This window comes from Trachemys scripta, chromosome 1 (genome assembly GCF_013100865.1).
Source record: "Trachemys scripta elegans isolate TJP31775 chromosome 1, CAS_Tse_1.0, whole genome shotgun sequence".
Classification (NCBI taxonomy): Eukaryota; Metazoa; Chordata; order Testudines; family Emydidae; genus Trachemys; species Trachemys scripta.
Genome location: NC_048298.1, coordinates 294,733,454 through 294,754,304, shown reverse-complemented (window position 1 = coordinate 294,754,304; position 20,851 = coordinate 294,733,454). Strand labels below are relative to the sequence as shown.

The following is a 20,851-nucleotide window of genomic DNA, read 5'->3' as shown; positions in this document are numbered from 1 at the left end:
GTCAACAAGTACCTTAGTTCATGTTGAAAAGTACCTTACTGCAACAGGTGAGTTGCAGCGCAGCTCGCTAGTGCGCACTGCAATTCACACCCCTGTACTCTGAACTAGTCACACGTTATCATGTTTCTTAGCAGCAGGCCTAAGACCTCAATGATGGATGATCTCCATCCTTATCAAATTTCAAAACTAAACTATTAAAATTACCCCTACAAAATTAAATCTTGCTGTTCTGGACCAAGACAAGACGGGTGGAATTTGGGAGAAAGAAACATACAGTTCTCTCTCAGGCCCTGAGGCAGACAGCAGTACTAGGGTTGCTCAGCAATTCCAAATATTAGGCAGGCCTGCACACGGCACCTAACACAACCTGTATAGAGGTTGAGGAATTTGGTGTATTCATCACAGCAAATTTGACGATTACTCTCTTAGGCTTGTGTGAATCACATTTGCTATAGTTGGGCTATAATTTTAGACATTCAGGGTTAAATATTCAAAAGGTAGAGGCCAGGTACATATAAATGTTCATGAAAATGTTCAACTGTGTTTGTGCGCATGATCTGCTCACACAGATGTGTAAAAGACACACACAAGATGCGTAACAAGCGATTTGTGGATGTCTTTTCCTGATTTGCGGTTAAATTGTATTAATCACATGTGCAAGCACAGATGCCCCTTTGTGAGTGGTTGCTTGGTTTTGTTTTTGGCATGTAGCTCGGGCTGCCACAAGTAACTTAAGTGCCTCAAAGATAATTGCACTAAGGATGGGCTTAGTGCTCTGGAAGGACAAATTGTTGAGCACCTCTAGCAACTTTACGTTACACAGTGTAGGTGACAGGAGAATGCATTAAGAAATGCATAAATGCATCAGTGTATCTGCTCCTAAATGATGTCTTGTAAACCCAAGCTAAGGCGGTCACAGAGAGTGTGTGACTAGGTGAAATTGACAAAAATAATTTTCTTTCCAAGGTCTGGTTGTTGTGGTGGTGGTTTTGTTTTTTGTTTCTTTTTTTTTTTTCTGCTCTCCACTATAATACTTCCTACTTCGAAGCATGAGGAAGGAATCTTGGTATTAAGGTCACAGAAGCAGATACACTGATAATGTAGCATTGTTTTAAAAAAAAAAAAAAAGGATCCTAATCTAGGTCAGTCAGACACAAACCAAATCAAAATCTATCAGTTCTACCAAACAGCTAGATGCCACTAGTCTCCAAATATCCCTACATGCTGAAAACTGTGCAGAGGGGTGGGAACCTTGCCCTTGTATGATGATGAAGCCCAGATATGAGGATGCTTTGGGAGAATATAAGTAAGGGCATCAAGGAACTTAACAGGTCTCTCCATCCCAGTAATCCCTAAAACATCTTTCTGGCATTTCCACCTATCTGACTAGAAGGTGTGCTGTATGGATTTATGCTTGCATATACTGATGCCGTTCAGGAATTACTGGCCAGCAAAGGGAATAAAGCTATGAGGAAGTGGTCCAGGCAGAGTAGGATGGAAACACTTCACTAGACTGGCCAAAGAATTAGTAGAGGTACAATAGGGAATAATCCTGCATTGGCAGGCAGATGGACTAGATCATCTTGTAGGATTTTTCCATCTGTAACACCTCTGATGCTTTGATTCACAGCTGCAGAAATAATAAATACCCTGACTATATGTCTGTCTGTCTGCTTTCCACACCTGTGCAGAGACACAAATCAACTCTTGCCAAGTTGTAGAATCTATTAAATTTCCTCCACATAAAAGGTGCAGCTCCCTCCTCCCTAAATTTAAAATTTCTCTGACTCGTCACATAGTGAAGTAGGGAAAGAGATACACCCAGGGTAGTTAACAGTTTTCTGAGGGATGAGGCTAGTGGGACATTATTGTCTAATTAATGTTTTGGATTACTGTTACTGCAATAATTAAAATTCCTAAAATACTACAGAATAACTAATACTTATACTACTTCAATATAACTGTATAAGTGTTAACTATGGCTAGGATTTTCAAAGGAGCTAAAGGGAATTAGGTATCCAACTGCTATTGAAATTCAATGGAATTTGGTTGCCTATCAGACTATAAGAAGAAAAATATAGATGGAGTGTTGACTGGTTCTTTTCCACCACCCAGAATGCACAAATTCACAGACAGATTCTTGAGCTAAAGAAGTATGTCATTTATTTGCTGCTTCAGTGAGTGATCAGTCCAGCGAAACAGGGTACAGCATAGGGTTAAATGCAAGCATGCCCCCACATTCAGCTGTTCGTCTTAAATAAACTGTTATTCATTATATATTATATAAGCCATTTTTCTGCCTAGCACTAAGATTAGTTTGCTAACTCAGTTGTTTATTTGATCAGATTGCTGGCTCAGCTTTTTACCCGGCTATTCTCTTTTCTTACCAGATAAGCAGGCATTTTTTCACATGTCCCAACACCTAAAATATACATTCTACATATTACATTTTACAGGGAGACTTTCAAAGGCACAAATAGCAGATAGATGCTAAACTCCCATGTAAAATCAATGGGAGTTAGGACTTAACTGCCCGCTGTGCCTTTGAAAATCTCCCTCATATTCTGTAGTTTTTGTACCTTGTACCTACTTCAAATTAAAATGATTTTAAAAAATCTATGTTTTACTAAGTCTACTCAATATGGCTGCAATATCATCCTAATTCAGAGTTCATATCACGGTTGGCAAGACGAGCTGTTAAAAAAGCTGTCAAACTTTTTAAGTAAGATAAAAGATATTGGATTAGCAATTAGAGGACTATCTGATGAGACTCAACCCAGATAAGACTGAGATAATGCTTAGAAAATAAACCCCAGAAGTAATCGTTGAATGTTTATGTGGAATGCAACTACCCACCTATTAAGCAGTATTTCTCACAGAATACGTGTGCTATCCTTTGTGATCCATTTGATTTCCACGTGAAGTTTCAGGTGTTAATTTTGATCTATAAATCCTTAAATTGTTCTGGTTGTGGCTACTTGAGAGGAGAGCTGGTTGGAAATGTTTTAACTACATGTTTTTTTGTTGCAAAATGTTCATTTGTCAAAACACAAAATGTTTCCACGGGAAAAAAATAAGTTTTGATTAGACTTTCCTCAGGTCCAGGATGGAAATGAGAGAGAGAGATAGCCAAGATTAGCCAATCAATCATAACTGCTGCAATATCACAACAGAGAAGAGGAAATCTCTAAAGTAGATCTGGGTGGGAAATTGTCTTTCTGTCCGACAAAAAGTTAGGGATTTTAAAAAAAAAGTTCACATTCTGCACCCCGCAGAGATGAGCTATGAAATACTGGACAAAGAGCTGCTCACCATAAAAACTCAATTGTACTTCTCCAGCTTAATTCAATCCACTGTGCGATCCTAGCTGCTTTTTTGCCACCTTTGATTCAATGCTTAAGCCTTCCATTCTTCCTGCCTCCACTTCTCTCTCCACACGGGATCTCACCAATTTCTTACAAGGAAAAATTTGACAGACTATAATGTGATCTTCTGCTTCCCCTTCCCCTCCTACAACTCTCTCCTCCTTCTCCCTATTACAAATGCATAAGTTTCTCATCTCCTCTCCTCCTCTAAACCCTTCACTTGCCCCAGCTATCCATCCCATCCCATCTCTCATCCCACTCCAGTATTCTTCTCCTTAACCTCTCACTCTCCTCTGACTCTTTCCCCTCAAATTACAAACAGGCTTTAGTCTTCTCAATTTAAAAAAAAAAAACCCACCATCTCCAATGACCTCCCCATCTGCCTTCTCCCTTTAAATCTAAACTCCTTGGTCACACTGTCTACAATTACTATCTGTAACTCCTCTTCTCTAATTCCATCCTAAACCCTTCCCAATCTGGCTTCTAACCTTCACAGTCCATTAAAACTACTCTCACCAAAGTCTCTAATGATCTCTTCCCAGCCAAAGTTCAGAACCAATACTCCATCCTCATCCTCCTTGACATGGTAACAGCCATTATCACACTCTTCTCGAAATTGTCTCTTTCCTTGGCTTCCATGAGTCTGTGCTCTCCTGGTTCTCCCCCTACCCTGCTAATTGCTCCTTCTAAGTGTCCTTTGGAAGATCTTCCTCTTCCCACTTCAACTTTCAGTGGAGATTCCACAGGGCTCTATCCTTGGTCCTCTTCTCTTCTCCTGATCTGGCACAAGGACCTTGTCTCTGGGTAAATCTCATCCACAAACAGATATCCAACAACTATCTCTTTGGACTGAAATCTTGGCCTGTCTCTCTGACATCTCCTTGTAGATGTCTAGCAGTCAATTTAAGTTCAATATGGCTAAAAGATTGATCAGCTCTTCATACCTTCCCTTCACCCCCAAGCTCTCCTCACTTTCTCCTTTCTCAAGCACGTCTCACTGTGGATAACATCAGCATCCTGCTTATCACTAAGGCACAGAGCTGTCCCTTGGGTATGGCAAATTGGGGCGACTTCTGGGGGTCCCCATGCTTCTATACATTCATAAGGAGGTGGGCGGGAAGGTGAGGTGGGAGGGGTGAGGAGGTGAATGGGGAGGCGAACAGCTAGCAGCAGGCAGGTGGGGGGGTGAGGAGGAGCCCCCCTACCAGAACCTCCCCCTCACCTCAGCACCTCCTGCCCACTGGTGGGCGCCACCAATCAGCACTTCCCCCTCCCTCCCAGCGCCTACCGGCTGGCGCGGATCAAATGTTTTGCGGCATTAGGAGGTTCTGGGGGAGAGGGGAGAGGAGCGAGGGCGCAGCATGCTCGGGGAAGGGGACGCAAGAAAGCCTAAGAATTTATGGTGTTTATAGCTTATAGTGTGAGTGCAAATGCTCTTCTTTGGAGTTATACATTCTTTTGTAAAGGTTATTTTTGTTTAATGAGTCACAAATCCATAAAATCAACTCTATGGTATTTAGTGGATGCCAGATAAAGCAAACAGAAAAGAAATATTGAAGTCTTTTATAGCATTAGGAATAAACTATTTGGCTGTAAAGGAGACTGGTAGAGATTCAGTATAATGAACCAAAGAACATATCACTGGGTTTGTTTAATTAGTGTACTGAGTCCTTGGTGGTACAATCTCATCTTGATGGGCTCTCACACAGCATTTATGTCCATCTTTGCCATGAGAAATTATGCTTTTCACTCTCCATTAGAACTTGTATGTGAAACTTACCCATATATAGAGTGGAAGCACAAGGCCTATGCACAATTTAAATCTGATTTAGAGCTAAAATGCTCAAAAAGTTGACATTTCAACCAATTTTTGGTCAAATATTTAACTTTTTGCCAAAAACCTCTCAAAATCTTTTACAAATTTCATTGACATTTTTCATGTTTTTGACAATTGAAAAGTTAGTTGACATTTTGACTTTTTAAAAAATTTCAAAAGTTTGAAAAAACAGTAGAAGATTTTGAAAGTTTCCAGTGAAACTTTTTACTGTTGGTTTGTGTGGGGAGGAGAGAAAGGGCTTCTGACTAGTTCTCAACCAGTTTTCCAGACGTAGTTTATGTATAAGTGATCTATAGGTCTAGAGCTAGCCCTGTATCAAGGTGAATTTCAGCCTGTAAGAGTATGTGGGGGGGTCAGGCTTATTTAAATATGCCAGTGAGGATGGGCCATACTGTACATCACAGTTCCGTGATGAGCCATTACTATCATACTAACATTTAATTTATCATTACCTATGACTATACTGCTTTATAACTTTGATTTCACTTCAACTATGTGAAAATATTGAAGTAAAATAAATAAAATGTGAGGAAGGAAGAGAGCTTATGAGTCAATGAGCTCTAGTGATTGGAGTGGAGGAATGGGGATCAAGTATTTTTTCCTTTCCATTATTGATTTGCTGTGAGATCATGGAAGTCACTTAGGCCAATCTTTACAAATGGGTATGCGTGAAATCAGTGACAAAAGGCCATGATTAGGGCTGGTCAGGTGTGTATTTGTTTCAAAGAAACTTTTATTGAAAAAGTTTTTCATGTCCAGAATGAAATCTCTAGCTGGATGGACAGATTAATGGAGTCCTCCCTGCCTTCCTCCCCTCCCCCCCCCCCCATCTCCCCACATACACTTCAGTGGAACTATTCATGTACTTAAAGCTATGTAGGATCAGGTCCCAAGCACAGAATTTGGCCTTCAGAATGGAAAGTAGCTGGGAGAAGAATGCTCAAAAGGAGTTAGGCTCCTAACTTCCATATAGGAGTTACAAGCTGAGATAACTCCTTTCAAGCATTTAGCCCTGGAGGATTTGCAACGTTTGTTTAAATTTTATGATAGTGATTATGTACTGTTCAAATGTCCACCACAGGTGAGAAAGAGATGGGGTGGCCTAGTAGATAGAACTGGAATAGGACTTAAGTTCTACTCCTAGTTTTACCTCTTGCTTGCTCGGTGATCTAGGCAAATCACTTCATCTTTCTGTTCCTGTTTCCTCATCTGAACATAGAGATAATGATACCAGTCTCCTATGTGAAGTGCTTTGAGATCTGCTCATGATAATATATAGGTATTATTACAATATTTATTATTAAACATTTTAATCTAAATATTTTCAGTAAGTAGAAATAGAAGACATTTTGTGAATGTTTTGTATGGTGAATTTTTGCCATTTTCATCAGGTAATTTATTAGACATATTTTGTAGTAGTTCACCAGCTTTATAGCTAGTCATAGACATCATCTGGCAAATAATAGAAACATTTATTGAATAATTCATTTGCTAAATATTTTTGAGTATTTATCCAGTACTAACTGTAAACAGCTTTGAAAAAATTGCAAGCAGAATAACGTACATATTACTAATCTTAATTAAATTATGATGCTTTACATTTTTGTTGTTTGTTGTCTCGTTTTATAAAAAAAAGGTATTTTTTGAAAGGTCTCTGTATAATGTCATACTAAGAACTGCAGTAATACGTTGGCACAGTGGCAATCTTGCGAAAGTCTCTGTAATTCCCATGACACAAATAGGATTTCAATGAAATGGAATGAAAAATCCAAGAAATAATGCAAACCGTATTTCTTCATAAACTGGAGGCCTAATCTCTTTAAAATAATGTTATACTGTAGAATACTTTCAAAAAAAGTCCATAGAGAATAACTTATGGAACGTTTTTGGTGAGATGTTGTGTTGGTCTTTATAAAACACCAAAATGGAAAGTTCGTAGCATAGATTTTAAGGCCAGAAGGGACCACCACATCATCCTGCACGGCTATGTCTACACGCTAGGGCTGTGATTCCTCTGCTTGTGTATACACACTTGTGCTAGCTCTCTTTAAGCTAGTGAGAATATAAGTAGTATTGTACATGGGTAACAGCAGCGGAGCGGAGCTGAGCTGGGCCAAGTGCATGCCAACCAGTTTGAGGAGGGCTTGTATTCAGCACGGCTTAGCCATGCGTCCATGCTAGCTCAATGAGAGCTAGTGCAAGTATGTGTACCCGAGCAGGGGAGTCACACCCTTATCTCATAGTGTAGACATAGCCTATTAATTAAGTGACAAATACCTAGATGATCCTAGCAAGTGTCCTGTGCCCTATGCTGCAGAGGAACCAAAAAAAAAAAGCCCATGGGCACTACCAATCTGACCTGGGGGGAAATCTCTTCCCATCCCCCCCTCTCCCAGCATGAGGGCCAGTAGACTGCCAAAGTTTACTCTTCTCAGGCCTAACTTGGGATCTAAGGGTGGGTATACTAATTGCTAACACCTTAACCATGCTAGCCTAGGCAGGAAGGGTGAGAGAAATGGTTGTCCACAGTCTGAGGCTGGGACACTGATTGAACAAGACACAGAAAGCATGCTGCTGCCTCATCCTAAGATGGTGGTAACTGGGCTGAATGGAGCTCACTAAAGCTTGCAAGGAAATATTAGGCAATGGAAATATGCAGATAGGCCTTTTTTGTTTTATGCCTTTGCTCTGTGTGCTTCGTACCATTGTTGTGATGCTGTTTTTGAGTCACTTTAATCAACTAGTTGGTCCCAGGCTCTCAGAGGTCTTGCAGGTGCCAAAATCAGATGGGCCTGTTTCATTATTACGTTGGGAAACAGGGAGGCTGCAGCCCAGAGACCCAGTCTAAGTGTGGTTAGTACCACGTAGTTACACCCAAAGAGGGTAAAGGTAACCAGAGTACCCCTGAGGTCCTAAATTGCAGCTTGCCCAATAACTATGAAAATTTTATATTAGCATAATGATCCACATTTTTCTTTCACTGAAAACACATCTTCCTACTGACTTAAGTGAGCCAACAATCACACTTTATATCCTAGCCTTGCAGGAGGGTGTATTTGATGATCTGTCGGGTCTGTTCCAGGACCTGATTTCAGTCCTAAGTTCCTTCTTCTTTCCACATTTTCAGCTTTGTATTTTCTTTCATGCTACTTTATATGTTCAGAAGAATATCCCACATGCTTCCCCACAATTCCTGTGTACCAATTGCCTTTCTTTTCTTTCAAATTCTTCTCTAAAAAAAATCCACGTCTTGAAGCTTTCCTACACTGATCTCAACTCGAACAATATTTTCACACTGTGTAGGGCTGAAACTATATTTTTGCTTATTTCTGTGTTTGGGCTGACACAGAAGAAGTTTCTTCTGGCTTGACATGTCAGAGGTCACTATTCATTGACTCCTGTGGCTATGTTACTATGATGACACCTGTTTCATTCACTGTTATCTGCTACAGTTTGAGGCTGAGGCATACCTGCTGAACTGTTTTGTTGATCCATCAACAACGGCAAAGTTACCGACGGTCTGAGTGAATGGACTCATTGGTGGATGGTGGGGCATCATTTTTTCCCTTATGACTATCAGTAGAGTTCCCCCTAAATGCCAGGTCCCTTTTCTCATACTCACAGATTACCTTGTTCTATAGATGACACGGTATGTTCTATAGATGACACAGTAGATGACCGAGAGCTGAGATGGGTAGAGTACTGAGCCTGACTGCCTGAGACAATGAGATCTTCGGTAGCATTGTTTTTGTGTGTGTGTTTTAATTGGGGGGTGGGAGGGGATGGGGGTTGCACATGGATGAACTTTTTCACAAGCTATATTAGGTACAGACTTACTGTCAGTCTTAAGTATTCTTGCCATTGCAACTGTTTCTCTTGCACATGTGTAGTATGAGCCTTGAAAAGAAGATTCCCCATACCTTCTCCCACAGAGTGCTGAGGTTGTGATAGTATAAATGATCTACATTCTTTTTGTCTCTGAGGCAGTTCCTCTGTAGACCCCAGCAACATTTATAATAAGTGAAAATGTTATAGGAGATGTAGAGGGTTATAGGAAATGTGAGTTGTAGTGGCTAATGTTTTGGGCAAATAGGTGCATGTGTGCATACACAGATCAAACAGAGTTTTATTTTTCTTAATTTAGAAGTGTTGAGAAGAAGACAGAATCTTGTTTTGACAGCTGGAAAAAAATTCCATTGAAAGGGTGTATATAGTACAGTTGGATATATACATTCTGTACTAAACTAAGCATTCAAAATGAATGGCACATTCTAGCTCCATTTAAGGAAATAAAAATGTTGATTAATGAGTCCCCCTTAATAGAATTCATACCATATATGTTGGCGTATTACCTAAAGTAGAATTAAATAAAACTACATACTTTAGTGAATAGTGAAGGTATTTGCTTGAAGGCATAAAAAAAAATGAAAAAATTGTGAGACACAAAGAGATACAAAACATAAACACTTCTCCAAAGTAAGACTATTTGTTACCATTTTAAAAATTAGGTAAATTGGTGTGTGAGTCATCGAAGCAGAAAGCGGGGGGGCAGCTGTGGTCTGGCTTTGCTCCTTCTCCCCCACCCCTCTTGTGAAAAAGGTATCAGTCCCTCTTCATCAACTCCCCTATCTGGAATCTTCTGTAAGCTCCTGTCCAGATCCCCTCTTTCCCTCACAGGTCTCTCTCGGCTTCTTGGAGGCAGGCAGAAGAGCAGAGGTCTCAAAGTTGCAGGCCCTGAGCTCCTATCTTTCAAAACACACCTGACTATGCAGATCAGTGTGACAGAGAGGCTGAACCAGCTGTACTGTGGAACATACAGTTGAGAGCTTTGGGGAAATGTGCTGATTCTGGCCATTTCTTGGGCAGCCTCCACCAGTAGAGCTCATATACAGCCCTGGCTACAGTTTAAAGCTGACCTCCTACCAAGGCATAAAGTCAGTGGAGCTATGCTGATATACAACCACTGAGGATCTGATCCCCAGTTTTAAAGGACACCCAGCCTATTAAGTCACCATACAAATTCCTAGATAAAGATACTATATTAGTCCAGTAAGACTAAATGGTCTGTCCGATGCTGACAACTTAACTACCCCTGTCACTCATTACTCAATTGACAAAGGACTGTTATGGAGTGTTTCAGGACCTGATTCATAGCCCCTTGAATTCAGTGGGAGACTTTCTGTTGACTTCAAGGGGCTACGGATTAGATACTTACAGAGTTGTGCTGCTAAAACCCTACACATTAAGTTTAGGATAAACTTCATATGCTAAGTGGGAAAAAGAAAAAAAATCTGTTTATATGAATGCGTGTGTTTATTTAAAAGTTACTCTAGGGATCGTAAGAATATTTAGAATTGCCCGATCACAAAAAGGTTTACTTACAAATGAAAAGAAGCATAATTTAGCCAGTTTTTTTTAATGAGTATTTGTTTCAAAACAGAAGAATAATATCTAATGACTCCTCTTCAACCTTGGTTCTGCAGAATTAAGGCACCTTGAAGAAATATTTTTTTTTCTTTCCTCTCAAATAGTTGCATTCCAACATTTGACATTAAAATATTGCAAAAGGCAAATGACTTAAACATTTTATGAGTACAAAACTAGAGTTATAAAAATGACATAATTTACAAACAAATCCACATTAGTACCAGACATTAGCAAAGCATGTTTTGATATAAAAGCTTTCATATCAAGCACCAATTATTGTTATGCTTGTTTCCATGCAGAGGTAACAGTTTGCATGCATTTTATTTATCCCTTATGATTTAACATTTCAAGGGCTCATTCTTATTTAAAATGTTATCCCTTTAGTATCTTAAATTTTGTGTTTTCTATAGGATTCCTATAATAAGAATTATTTTTATTAATTGATGAAAATGTAGCCAGCACCATCCTACACGAATACATTTTAGTAAATTCATTTGTGATATTTTTTTAGAACATCCTTTAGCCATATTACCAGGAAATGTTTGAATATGTAATGCAGAACTAGATGATACATTTAATATATGGTATAACTGTTAATTTAAGAAGGTAATGTTGTTGTGTCATAATGACATTAAAAACATGACAAAAGTTGACATCAAAATGCATGATATTACTGAACCAAAAGTGCTAGGTTTATAGAGCTCTGCCTAGATTACCCATCATCAAGTCACCTAAACGATATATTTCTAGAAATGATCTAATTTCATGTATATTTCTCATTTATAAGAAATAATAAAATTTACATTCTGAAATGTTCCCTGCTCAGTTTGAGCCCAATCCTGTAAACACTTATTACCAGGCATAGGGTGAAATCCTGGCTCCATTGAAGTCAATGGGAGTTTTGCTATTGACTTTCGTGCGGCCAGCATTTCACCCTAAATAATGCTTACTGCCAAGAGAGGTCTCATTTACTGTAATAGACTGTTCATACTAGTGGGCACTAAGCCCAGTAGTGAATGTTTACACAATCAGACCCTTTGGGTGGGCTCATGGTTCAGTTTATACTTGATTAGCAAATGACACATTCCTTTCGATTTTATTTTAAAACAACTTCTTTTCCTCTCAAAGATCAGGCTATTCATTTTTAGTTCTATGGACTCTATCTCACTGGAAAGCTCTAAGGACGAACTAGCCTTGTCCTTCTCCGTGGTGTTCCTAGTGGCAAAACATAATAGAAGAAAGTTATTTGCAAATATAATGGATAGTCAATAGGTCAATAAAGTATCAAAAAAAAATAATTTGTCCCAAATCCTTCCTTGCTCCTGCAAATAGCTCAATGGAAGTCAACAGATCTGGCTTTGAACTTCATAGATTACCACTCATTTGATAATAGGGCTGCACTAAAACCCTGGATCCAAATACCCCAGGACTTTGAGAATACTTGGAATCTAAACCCCTCTCAATCCCATATCTAGTCTTAATGGGACAAATCCTGAGGCCCTTACACAGTTATTATTTATTCCTTATACCAGCAAAATTCTTAATGACTTCACCGTATCAGTGCTGCAGGCCAAATGCAACCCAACTATCTTCCAGTGATGCCCATCTGCAGCTCCAGTGAAAGCTAATGAGGTTACACAAACCCAGCTGAGGACATCATTTAGAGACGATGGGCTTCCACTAGTCTAACCAAGGGTATGACTGGCTTATCTTTGCTGCTGCTGCCAAATCATGAAAAACAAAGTATCTAGCTTGACTTTCAGATGTCACATTGTGTTGCAGGCCCGGCAGTTAGCAAAGTAAAAAGCATCCTTTTCCTTGTCAAGCAACCAAGATTGATATCGAATTTGTGAAACACAATGGAGATGGAACCCCACAATGCCATTGTTATAAAGCCTGTATTCAGAATGGAAGTACTGGTTAATACCTTTCAATATTCAACTTTTGTTTCAATAAATGAAATGTGCAACACAGTTTATACAGAGCACATAGTCCCTAGGAGCTGTTTTCAGGCATATTAGTGTTGCAGAAAAACATTAACATTACCAACTCTTGTAAAAGAGCACAGTGAACAATGACTACCATTCTTTTTACTGGAATGTATTTTAGTCTCAGGAAAGGATTATTGTCTTAAAAATATCCTTAGAAAAAGTATAATATGAAAATGCTTGCTTTCTTGTACCTTGTGCCTTTTTGGGTGGTTTTGGTTTCCTCACTGCTGTATCTACAAAATAGAAATAGAAATTAATGGAGATATCCCATCTCCTAGAACTGGAAGGGACCTTGAAAGGTCATCGAGTCCAGCCCCCTGCCTTCACTAGCAGGACCAAGTACTGATTTTGCCCCAGATCCCCAAGTGGCCCCCTCAAGGATTGAACTCACAACCCTGGGTTTAGCAGGCCAATGCTCAAACCACTGAGCTATCCCTCCCCGCCCCTGGAGTGATTTATAAACAAGTATTTGAATTAGAGCTCATTCAACAGCTGATTTGAAACTCATAGCTTAAAAAATGAAGTCAACACTGTTGTAGGTATTTAATAAGCTTGGGAGTATTGATGACCTGCAACACAAAGGCTTGTACTAAGAAAAAATAATAAAACATTTTCATTTTGTTCATTCTACACATCGTAACAAAAATCATCCTTTAAAAATACCGAATTATCCTTAACATTAGGATGGATTGTGCTGCTGACAAGCTATTTTTTCCTGGAAATGGTAGCAAATTGATAACTTACTGCTCTCAGAAGCTAAACATAAGACTTGTACTGTTTTTTATAGTTCTTGAAGGTGAACCATCTCTGAGAGGCTAGTTGGAAATTCCAAATAATCATGTACAGTACAGTCAGTATTGTGATGTCGCAGCACCATTGTATATACAATTCAAATTCCCAGAATTCCCTTCTTTTGAGTTGAGAGGCTTACAGGAATGATGCAAGTAATATGTTGGAGAGGCACCCTTGATTAATAGACAAGTAGGTGTTTTCCAAAATATCCATTTGATCTGTGACTCTACAGGTATTTGCTAAATGTTGTGACCCACATCTGTAGATTAGTGCAAGAAAACATAAATATGAGAAAAATTCCAGAGGAAGAAAAACAAATCTTCTCTGACATTCTTACAGCAGATTTTGCCACTGGTATTACATGCATGGAATGCCTGTTAATGTCAACAGAGTTCTGAACATATAAGGGAGACCAAAATATTAGAGTCCAGATCCATTGATCTGAGTGGAGAATATTCCCCTTAGAATCCATCAGACAACTAAGGCTGTATTTACTAACACATGCAGTTAACTAGCCTTCCACTTTACTTTGTTTACCTCAACACTTTGATTGTGCAAGTCCTTTCAGAATCAGGTCCCTTTTTAGGAACATATCCTCCCGGCTGAGGTTGCTCAAAGTTACATCAGCTTTTAGGCTCATAGCTACCGGGCATCTCTCTCACTGATGGAAGATCAGACTTCTCTGCCTTTCCTGTCCTGCTTATCACTGAAGTTATACTCACAATGCTCCACATCTTCTTTGTGTATGATCAAACCCAGCGTTTATCGTGCACCATTATGCAGTATATGTCCTATAAGTATCTATACCAGGGTGACCAAACTTACTGACCCACTGAGCTGCATACGACAATCTTCAGATATTCGAGAGCTGGGACATGCCTGACGGGGCTCCAGCCCCGCAGGGTGCGCCTGCCAGGGCTCGGGGCTGAGGGAAGGGGAGTCTTGGGACTCCAGCCCCACGGGAGGCACCTGCTGGGACTTGGGGCTCCTGGCTGGGACTTGAGGCTTCAACCCTGCTTCTGATGAAGCCATGACCCTGCTGGGCAGAAGCCCTGAGCTCCTCCAGCTCCAACTTTGGTAGGCGGTGAATGGGGGGAGGAGCATGGGGAGCTTTGTGAGTTACACTTTAACTGTAAAAGAGCTGCATGCAACTCACAAGCCCTGGTTTGGCCACCCCTTATCTATACAGTTGTATCATGAGTCCTGTAAACACAAATACCGGGCACTTCATTTTGAACAATTAAAAAGTGACTATGTAAAAACCAACCAATCAAACAAATCCTCTGGTATATTGTAAATTTATCCTCTGAATTTCTTTCACATTTGTAAAATCCATTAAGTTAACATAAGTTGAAAATACAGTTGAAACAAATTAATTTCTTGGTACTTCAGATAACATGAGAAACCTCATTCACCAGAAGCTATATTTGTATCTATGTATCCTATATCTGGAATGTGAACAGTTAAGAAATAGATAAACTTTAGCGACCAATCTTAAATGATTAGAAATGCTACTTCAAAGAGGACACACACAAATATCACAAGAAATCACTGCTTTATTTTAACTCACAGTGGGTACTGTTAGATAAGCAACTTGCAAGTAACTGCAAGTTAAACTAGAACATCTAAATTCAGCCCAGGCATAAGCCAGGAATGAATTTGGTCCCTAAGAATTTCATTGCATAGTCCAGTGATTCTCAATCTTTTTAATACTGGGATCCCACTGGATCTCAGATTCCACTGGAACCACAGGTGCTGAAACTAGGAATGCTGCCACATCCCCTTGCTTGCAGTGGTTTCCATCATACACAGGGTTTACAGTTTGGTTCAATGGCTCTCCGCACCCCACTATACAAATTGTTCCAGAACCCCTAACTAGAACCTCCTTCCCATTTAACAATATGAGAAGGGAAGAATGGTCGCAACCCACTGACACCTGTTTATGTTTCCCTCCCCACCCCACTAGGGATTGTGACCCTGCAGTTGAGAACCCCTAGCATAATGGATGAAGATTGAAACAGGAAACAAACTAAAGTTACGGAGAACTTACATATCATATTCTTCTTGTAGTGCTGCTCATAGAAAAGGCAGTAAGTTTATTATGCTCATTTTTCAGTATTCTGGCCTAGATTTTGCAGCTAGACATTTTTTTTTTGCCTACTACACATGACAATTAATTTATTTAGGATGAGCCTCAAAACAAACTTTGAAATGATTTTCTGCAATGTCAGTGTACGATCAAATCCTTTAAAAAAATTGACAAAACTCTTTCTGCTAAAACTGTCGTTTCAGAGCTAAGCAACTTATGTGTACAGACACTATAAAACCCCACCTGGGATGATCACTGCAGATGAAGATGGTCTCAGTGCTATTGCATTATTAGACAAACTAACCTTCCAGATGGACTTCCTTGATTTCTCTCTCGATAATCAGTGGCTCTCCCTCAATTACTTTAGTAACCTTGGTGTACTCAGTTCCAGCTATGATAAGCATTAAAAACAAATGAGTTAAATCTGGGATAGCATTTTTCAATATGAAGGGTGCCTGGGCTGGACACATTTCATTCTGGGGGCATACTGGTGAGCAGGATGTCATGTTATAAGCATCGTACAATCCTGCCGGTTTTCTCAGCCCTGACACTGGGGAGTCTCCTTCGCTAGGGCTGAACTGGGGTTTTGTTTCAGCAAAGACTGCCAAGTGCAGCAAGCTCTGCTGGATTATATATAAATTGATAGCAGCCCATTGGAGAGTGTGTTGCTTTGCACAAAGGCAAGACATACATTTGTGACTGGACTCAGGTTTGTTCAAGTGCTTGGGGAATTCTCTGTTGTAAAACAGAAATGCTCTGATGCAGTTGGAAGGAGCAGGGAGCCATCACCACCATTATTACAGCAGCCACAATGCAGCATGTGTAGCTGCTCCTCTTGGCTAGAAGTACTGTACGGTGGTGTAAAAGACTGGTTTAAAACATGGAAAAGTGTAGAGAAGACTGAAGAAAAACAAATAATCTGCTCATTTGATCCATTACATAAAGCAAGAGGCTTTTATAAACCACCTTATGATAGCAAGGAGAAGAAAAGAATTCAAGAGACTATGTTGTGTTACCCAATTTATTACTAATACTCAATGTATCACCATTATATAAATCTGTAGAGTCATATATCTTTATAGATTAATTGGATTTTATTGCAGAGCTTGATAATTTAGGGCAACAGCTAGGTACTGAAGAGATCCAAAGTGTCAGGACACTCTAATTCACAACAGTAGAGCTTTGCAGACCCATATCGGGTAAATTCTGCATTTTTGACTTCTGCACCCCCACTGTAGACAATGGAACTTAGTCCAATGTTTCTAATTTGTCTGCTATATCTTTTGTAATTTTTCAACTTAATTTTAAAATAGCTCTAACTGAATTTAGTGCAGGTAAAAGATAAAAGATGGGTAGCCCTGGAGACTTTACTGCTAGTATGTATACACTATATTCAGCAGTAATGCAAGCTTTCCCACACTGCCCTAATCCCCCAGTGCCTTAAATCCTGACCTAGAGAAGCTTATGAGTAAAGATAATGCAGTAGTTCAGTTTCCATGACCAGTCTTTTACTTGTCTGCTGAGACTACCAGTTAAGTTACTTCAAAAGTTTTTTTTCTCTTACTTAATTGGCCTCAGAGTTGGTAAGACAACTCCCACCTGTTCATGCTCTCTGTATGTGTGTATATATATCTCCTCAATATTTATTCCACTCTGTATGCATCCGAAGAAGTGGGCTGTAGTCCACGAAAGCTTATGCTCTAATAAATTTGTTAGTCTCTAAGGTGCCACACGTACTCCTGTTCTTTTTGCAGATACAGACTAACACGGCTGCTACTCTGAAACCAGTTAAGTTAACGTGGACCAATGAGGGTTAACTGTGATGGTTTTACTTTATAAAAGAGCTAAGGGCTATATCCTACAGCCTTTACTAAATCATTACTTAGGCAAATCTCTAAGGCCCAGACTTCAAAGGTATTTAGGTGCCTAATTCCAATGGGAAGTTAGGCAACTTAAATACCTTAGAGAATCTGAGCCTAGTTGAATTTGTCTGTAGCATTAGGTCCAGGGTTGTCTGTGACCTACTTCACTGACTTCCAAACTTGTCATTAATAAAAAGATGACAAGAAGAAATGGATTCAATTCATCTAAATCAGAGGTTTTACTGTATGACTCGAGAAACAGAAAAACAGCCTTTTGAGTTTATTAGTCAGGCCAATACTAAATTTCCGCAGAATACTTGAATTCTTTTTCACTGTCACCTTTGCTATTACAGGTAGTTGTTCTAATCTATGCAATAAGCAGAAGACATTCCGTATTTATAGATAAAGAATTAATTTCATATGCACAAATTTTTCTACTTTTTTTTCTACATCCACTGGTTATTTATTGCTAAAACTGTTAGAATAGAGAGGGAGAGAGAGAGAATCATTACCAGGAATGCTGTACTTGAAGAGAATTAAAGTTAATATTTTAACCCACATTACCTGTCAGTATTTAAAGAGAGATGCTAAACATGCCTTTGATTGTTAACTTGAGGGCAATGAATATTCATTTCTGGATAACAGAAAAGCATAATGGATTTGTCCTCTTGTAACACTTTCCATTTCATTAGTGTTTCTCAAAGTTAATGATTTCCTGGAAAAAAGTTTGCAGCTAATAGAATAAATCTTCATTGCTCCCGTAGGTTTGAATTAGGTAACATTTTAAAGACTAAAAAACAAACAAGCTTCTATTTGTTCATGATCGATGCGAGTATGAAAATTGGCTGTTCAAAGTTTGCCATTTTATAGTTCAGGAGGCCTTTTTTTTCTTTCTTTTTTTTTTTTTTTTTGGTAGATTTATATTTAAACTAGATCAGCTAGGTCAATCTTTAAAATGTTAAGAGATCAAATTGTCTGAGAGAGGTTTCAATCACCAGAACCTGTTATGTAAAGGTTAGTTGTCATACACTCACTAACCTCCCTGCAGGAGTCTTTTGATTTCTTCATCTTCAAGTAAATGACCATCTCCTTCAATGAATTTGGTCACCTTGGTAACCTCTGAGAGGATACATGTTTATGGCATAAAGTTGATTTACATAAGACATTCAGAATTCTAAATTACATTATATTACATTAACGAACAAGCTGAGTAACTACAAAATGCATTTATTATAATAAGTTCCATGCCAAACATCTGGTTATCATCATGACAGAAAAGCAATCATTTTGATCAGTTCTCAGTATACAATATACATGAGCAGTTTCACTTAAAATGAATTTCTAATGAAGTACATATTGAGACAGATACCAATGATGGGTCATTTGTAGTATGCCTTTCACACCTCCTTCTGGGACTTCTTTTCTTGTCTTGATGTGGAACTCGACAGGTTGAAAAATAAAGCTCTCTACTGCATTTCAAGCACATGTTTATATAGATCCAAACAAGCCTCAACTATGAGGTTCAGATTTCAAGGAACCCTACATCTCTATAATAGATCAAATCAAATCCTCAGATCTGAGCATTCCTAAACTTTGCAGTGTTTAATCTCCAGCTCTGAACTTGTGGCTTAGGCCCACCTTGTATATGTATATTTATTAAAATTATAAGATGCATAATTTTCAGAAACTAAATACCTGGGTAGATCTCATGGCGCCTACATTTTCCTTTGAGAAGAAAAATACTAACCTTCTTCAAGCAATTTCTTCAAATGTTCCTCCGTATCTCCTCTACCACCCGCAATAATTTGGGTATATTTAATTTCAGGACCTGAAACAAAGTTTAAAAGGGGCAGCATTGAAACAAAGACTACATTATTGCATTTTATTGTATTTTCTCCTATGAAACATCTAGTATGTTTTTGTCTTTAACAGAATCATCATGTTCAAATTATAATTAAAGATGACCCCAGAATGCTATATAGATCTCTTTCCCCCTACCTCCCACCCTCACAAGGTACTTACTTAGATTCCTAAGAGCCTAAGTTCCATTTTCAAAATGGGAATTAGAATCCTAATTCACGTAAGTGCTTTTGAAAATTTTACCCACCATGCCTATAATTGTTTTATTAATTAATAATTTATTATGTATTAATTTATTTTAAATGCTAGTAATACATTACTGGTTAATACAAAATTTTAAATTTAATCTTGGAGATGTTACCACCTTCCCAAATTTTGCTTTATTTGAAATACTAATAAAATTGTCCTTTCCATAGCAGCAGTGTGATTTTTTGAATCCTTTTTCCTCAGAAATATTCTTATCTTGAAAAAGGGCCTATTTTTAAAAAAATAAAAAATAATACTAATACTTAATCATAAAAACCTACCATGGCATACATTAGTGAAATGTTTGCAAAAGGGACTCCTTTTTGAGATATAGAAACATGCTGACTTTTGATATTCTACTTTGTGTTTAAAATATTGCAGACACTTCTGTGCACATCTATGTACAACCCACAGCCAGGAGTTGGCCTTCCCTAGGAGTAGTGGGAAAGGCTTAAGAATTTTGGATGGCATTCACCTTTCTGCAGAGTGCACCACAAGAGGCAGAGTGGGACTTCAGAAATGCATAGATTGGCCTGGTGCAGAAAGGTAAATTTCAGCCAGTCTGAATAGAAAGGTTTACCTTGAATAATTCTCTCTTCTGTCACTTTTTTTTCAGTCACCTCGACAGGATGGCCATCAATTATTTTGGTGTATGTTTCAATAATAGGCTCTATAATGATATTTTAAAAATTAAAGATCTTAATAAAGTGGTGAGGAATATACTGGATATGCCATTTTGTGATCCTGCTTTCACATTGGAAAGTAAATAAACTGTCAGATAGGGCACCAGACTGGGACTCAAGAGCTTTGACAATGACCTGCTTTTTTATCTACAGCAAGGCACATTACCACTCTGTGCCTATATTTCCTCTCTTCTACCTTTTATTTATCTTTTCTATTTAGATAGTAAACCCTTCAGGCAGGAACTGTTTCTTACTATGTGTTTGTACAGCACCTAGCACCATGGGATCATGATCTTGATTGGAACCCCTAGGTGCTACTTTAGTACAAATTAATAATAATAAGAAGAATGGCCCTATGGAGCTGGCCTCAGTGCTTGGATCTGGATCAGGACCTAAGCTTCCCTCAAGTCCAGGGATGGCCATATCCAAAGTTTTGGTTGAGGCCCATATTTGTTAGAAACACTTCAAGGACCTGAGGAAGTGGAGGAAATGCCAGTGTCCACATGGAAAGTGGAAATGGATGAAAGTGATCTTGAAATGATAGAGTTCATGATTCTAAAGAATGTTAGGAGGGAAAACAGCAGCATAAAGATAATGGATTTCAAGACAACAGACTTTAGCAAACTCAAGGAGATGGTAGATAAGCTTCCATGGGAAGCAAGTCTAAGGGGGAAAACAGTTTGAGAGCGTTGGCTGTTT

General features: G+C 38.8%; 1 protein-coding gene across 17 annotated transcripts in view; it reads right to left on the bottom strand.

Moving 5' to 3' along the window:
* Positions 1–10,602: 10,602 nt before the first annotated feature.
* The window catches only part of POSTN (periostin), a 50,857-nt gene continuing 40,608 nt past the window's right edge, over positions 10,603–20,851 (bottom strand). For 5 of the 17 annotated variants that reach the window (XM_034758577.1, XM_034758578.1, XM_034758579.1 and 2 more), the window contains 6 exons: positions 20,050–20,139; positions 19,111–19,191; positions 18,402–18,482; positions 15,806–15,892; positions 12,812–12,853; positions 10,603–11,844 (listed from right to left, as the gene is read on the bottom strand). In XM_034758577.1, coding sequence (XP_034614468.1) covers positions 11,807–11,844; positions 12,812–12,853; positions 15,806–15,892; positions 18,402–18,482; positions 19,111–19,191; positions 20,050–20,139 — 419 coding nt within the window. In that variant the 3' untranslated portion in view covers positions 10,603–11,806. The remainder of the gene's footprint in view (positions 11,845–12,811; positions 12,854–15,805; positions 15,893–18,401; positions 18,483–19,110; positions 19,192–20,049; positions 20,140–20,851) is intronic. The other 12 variants (XM_034758581.1, XM_034758584.1, XM_034758588.1 and 9 more) reach the window with 5 other exon arrangements.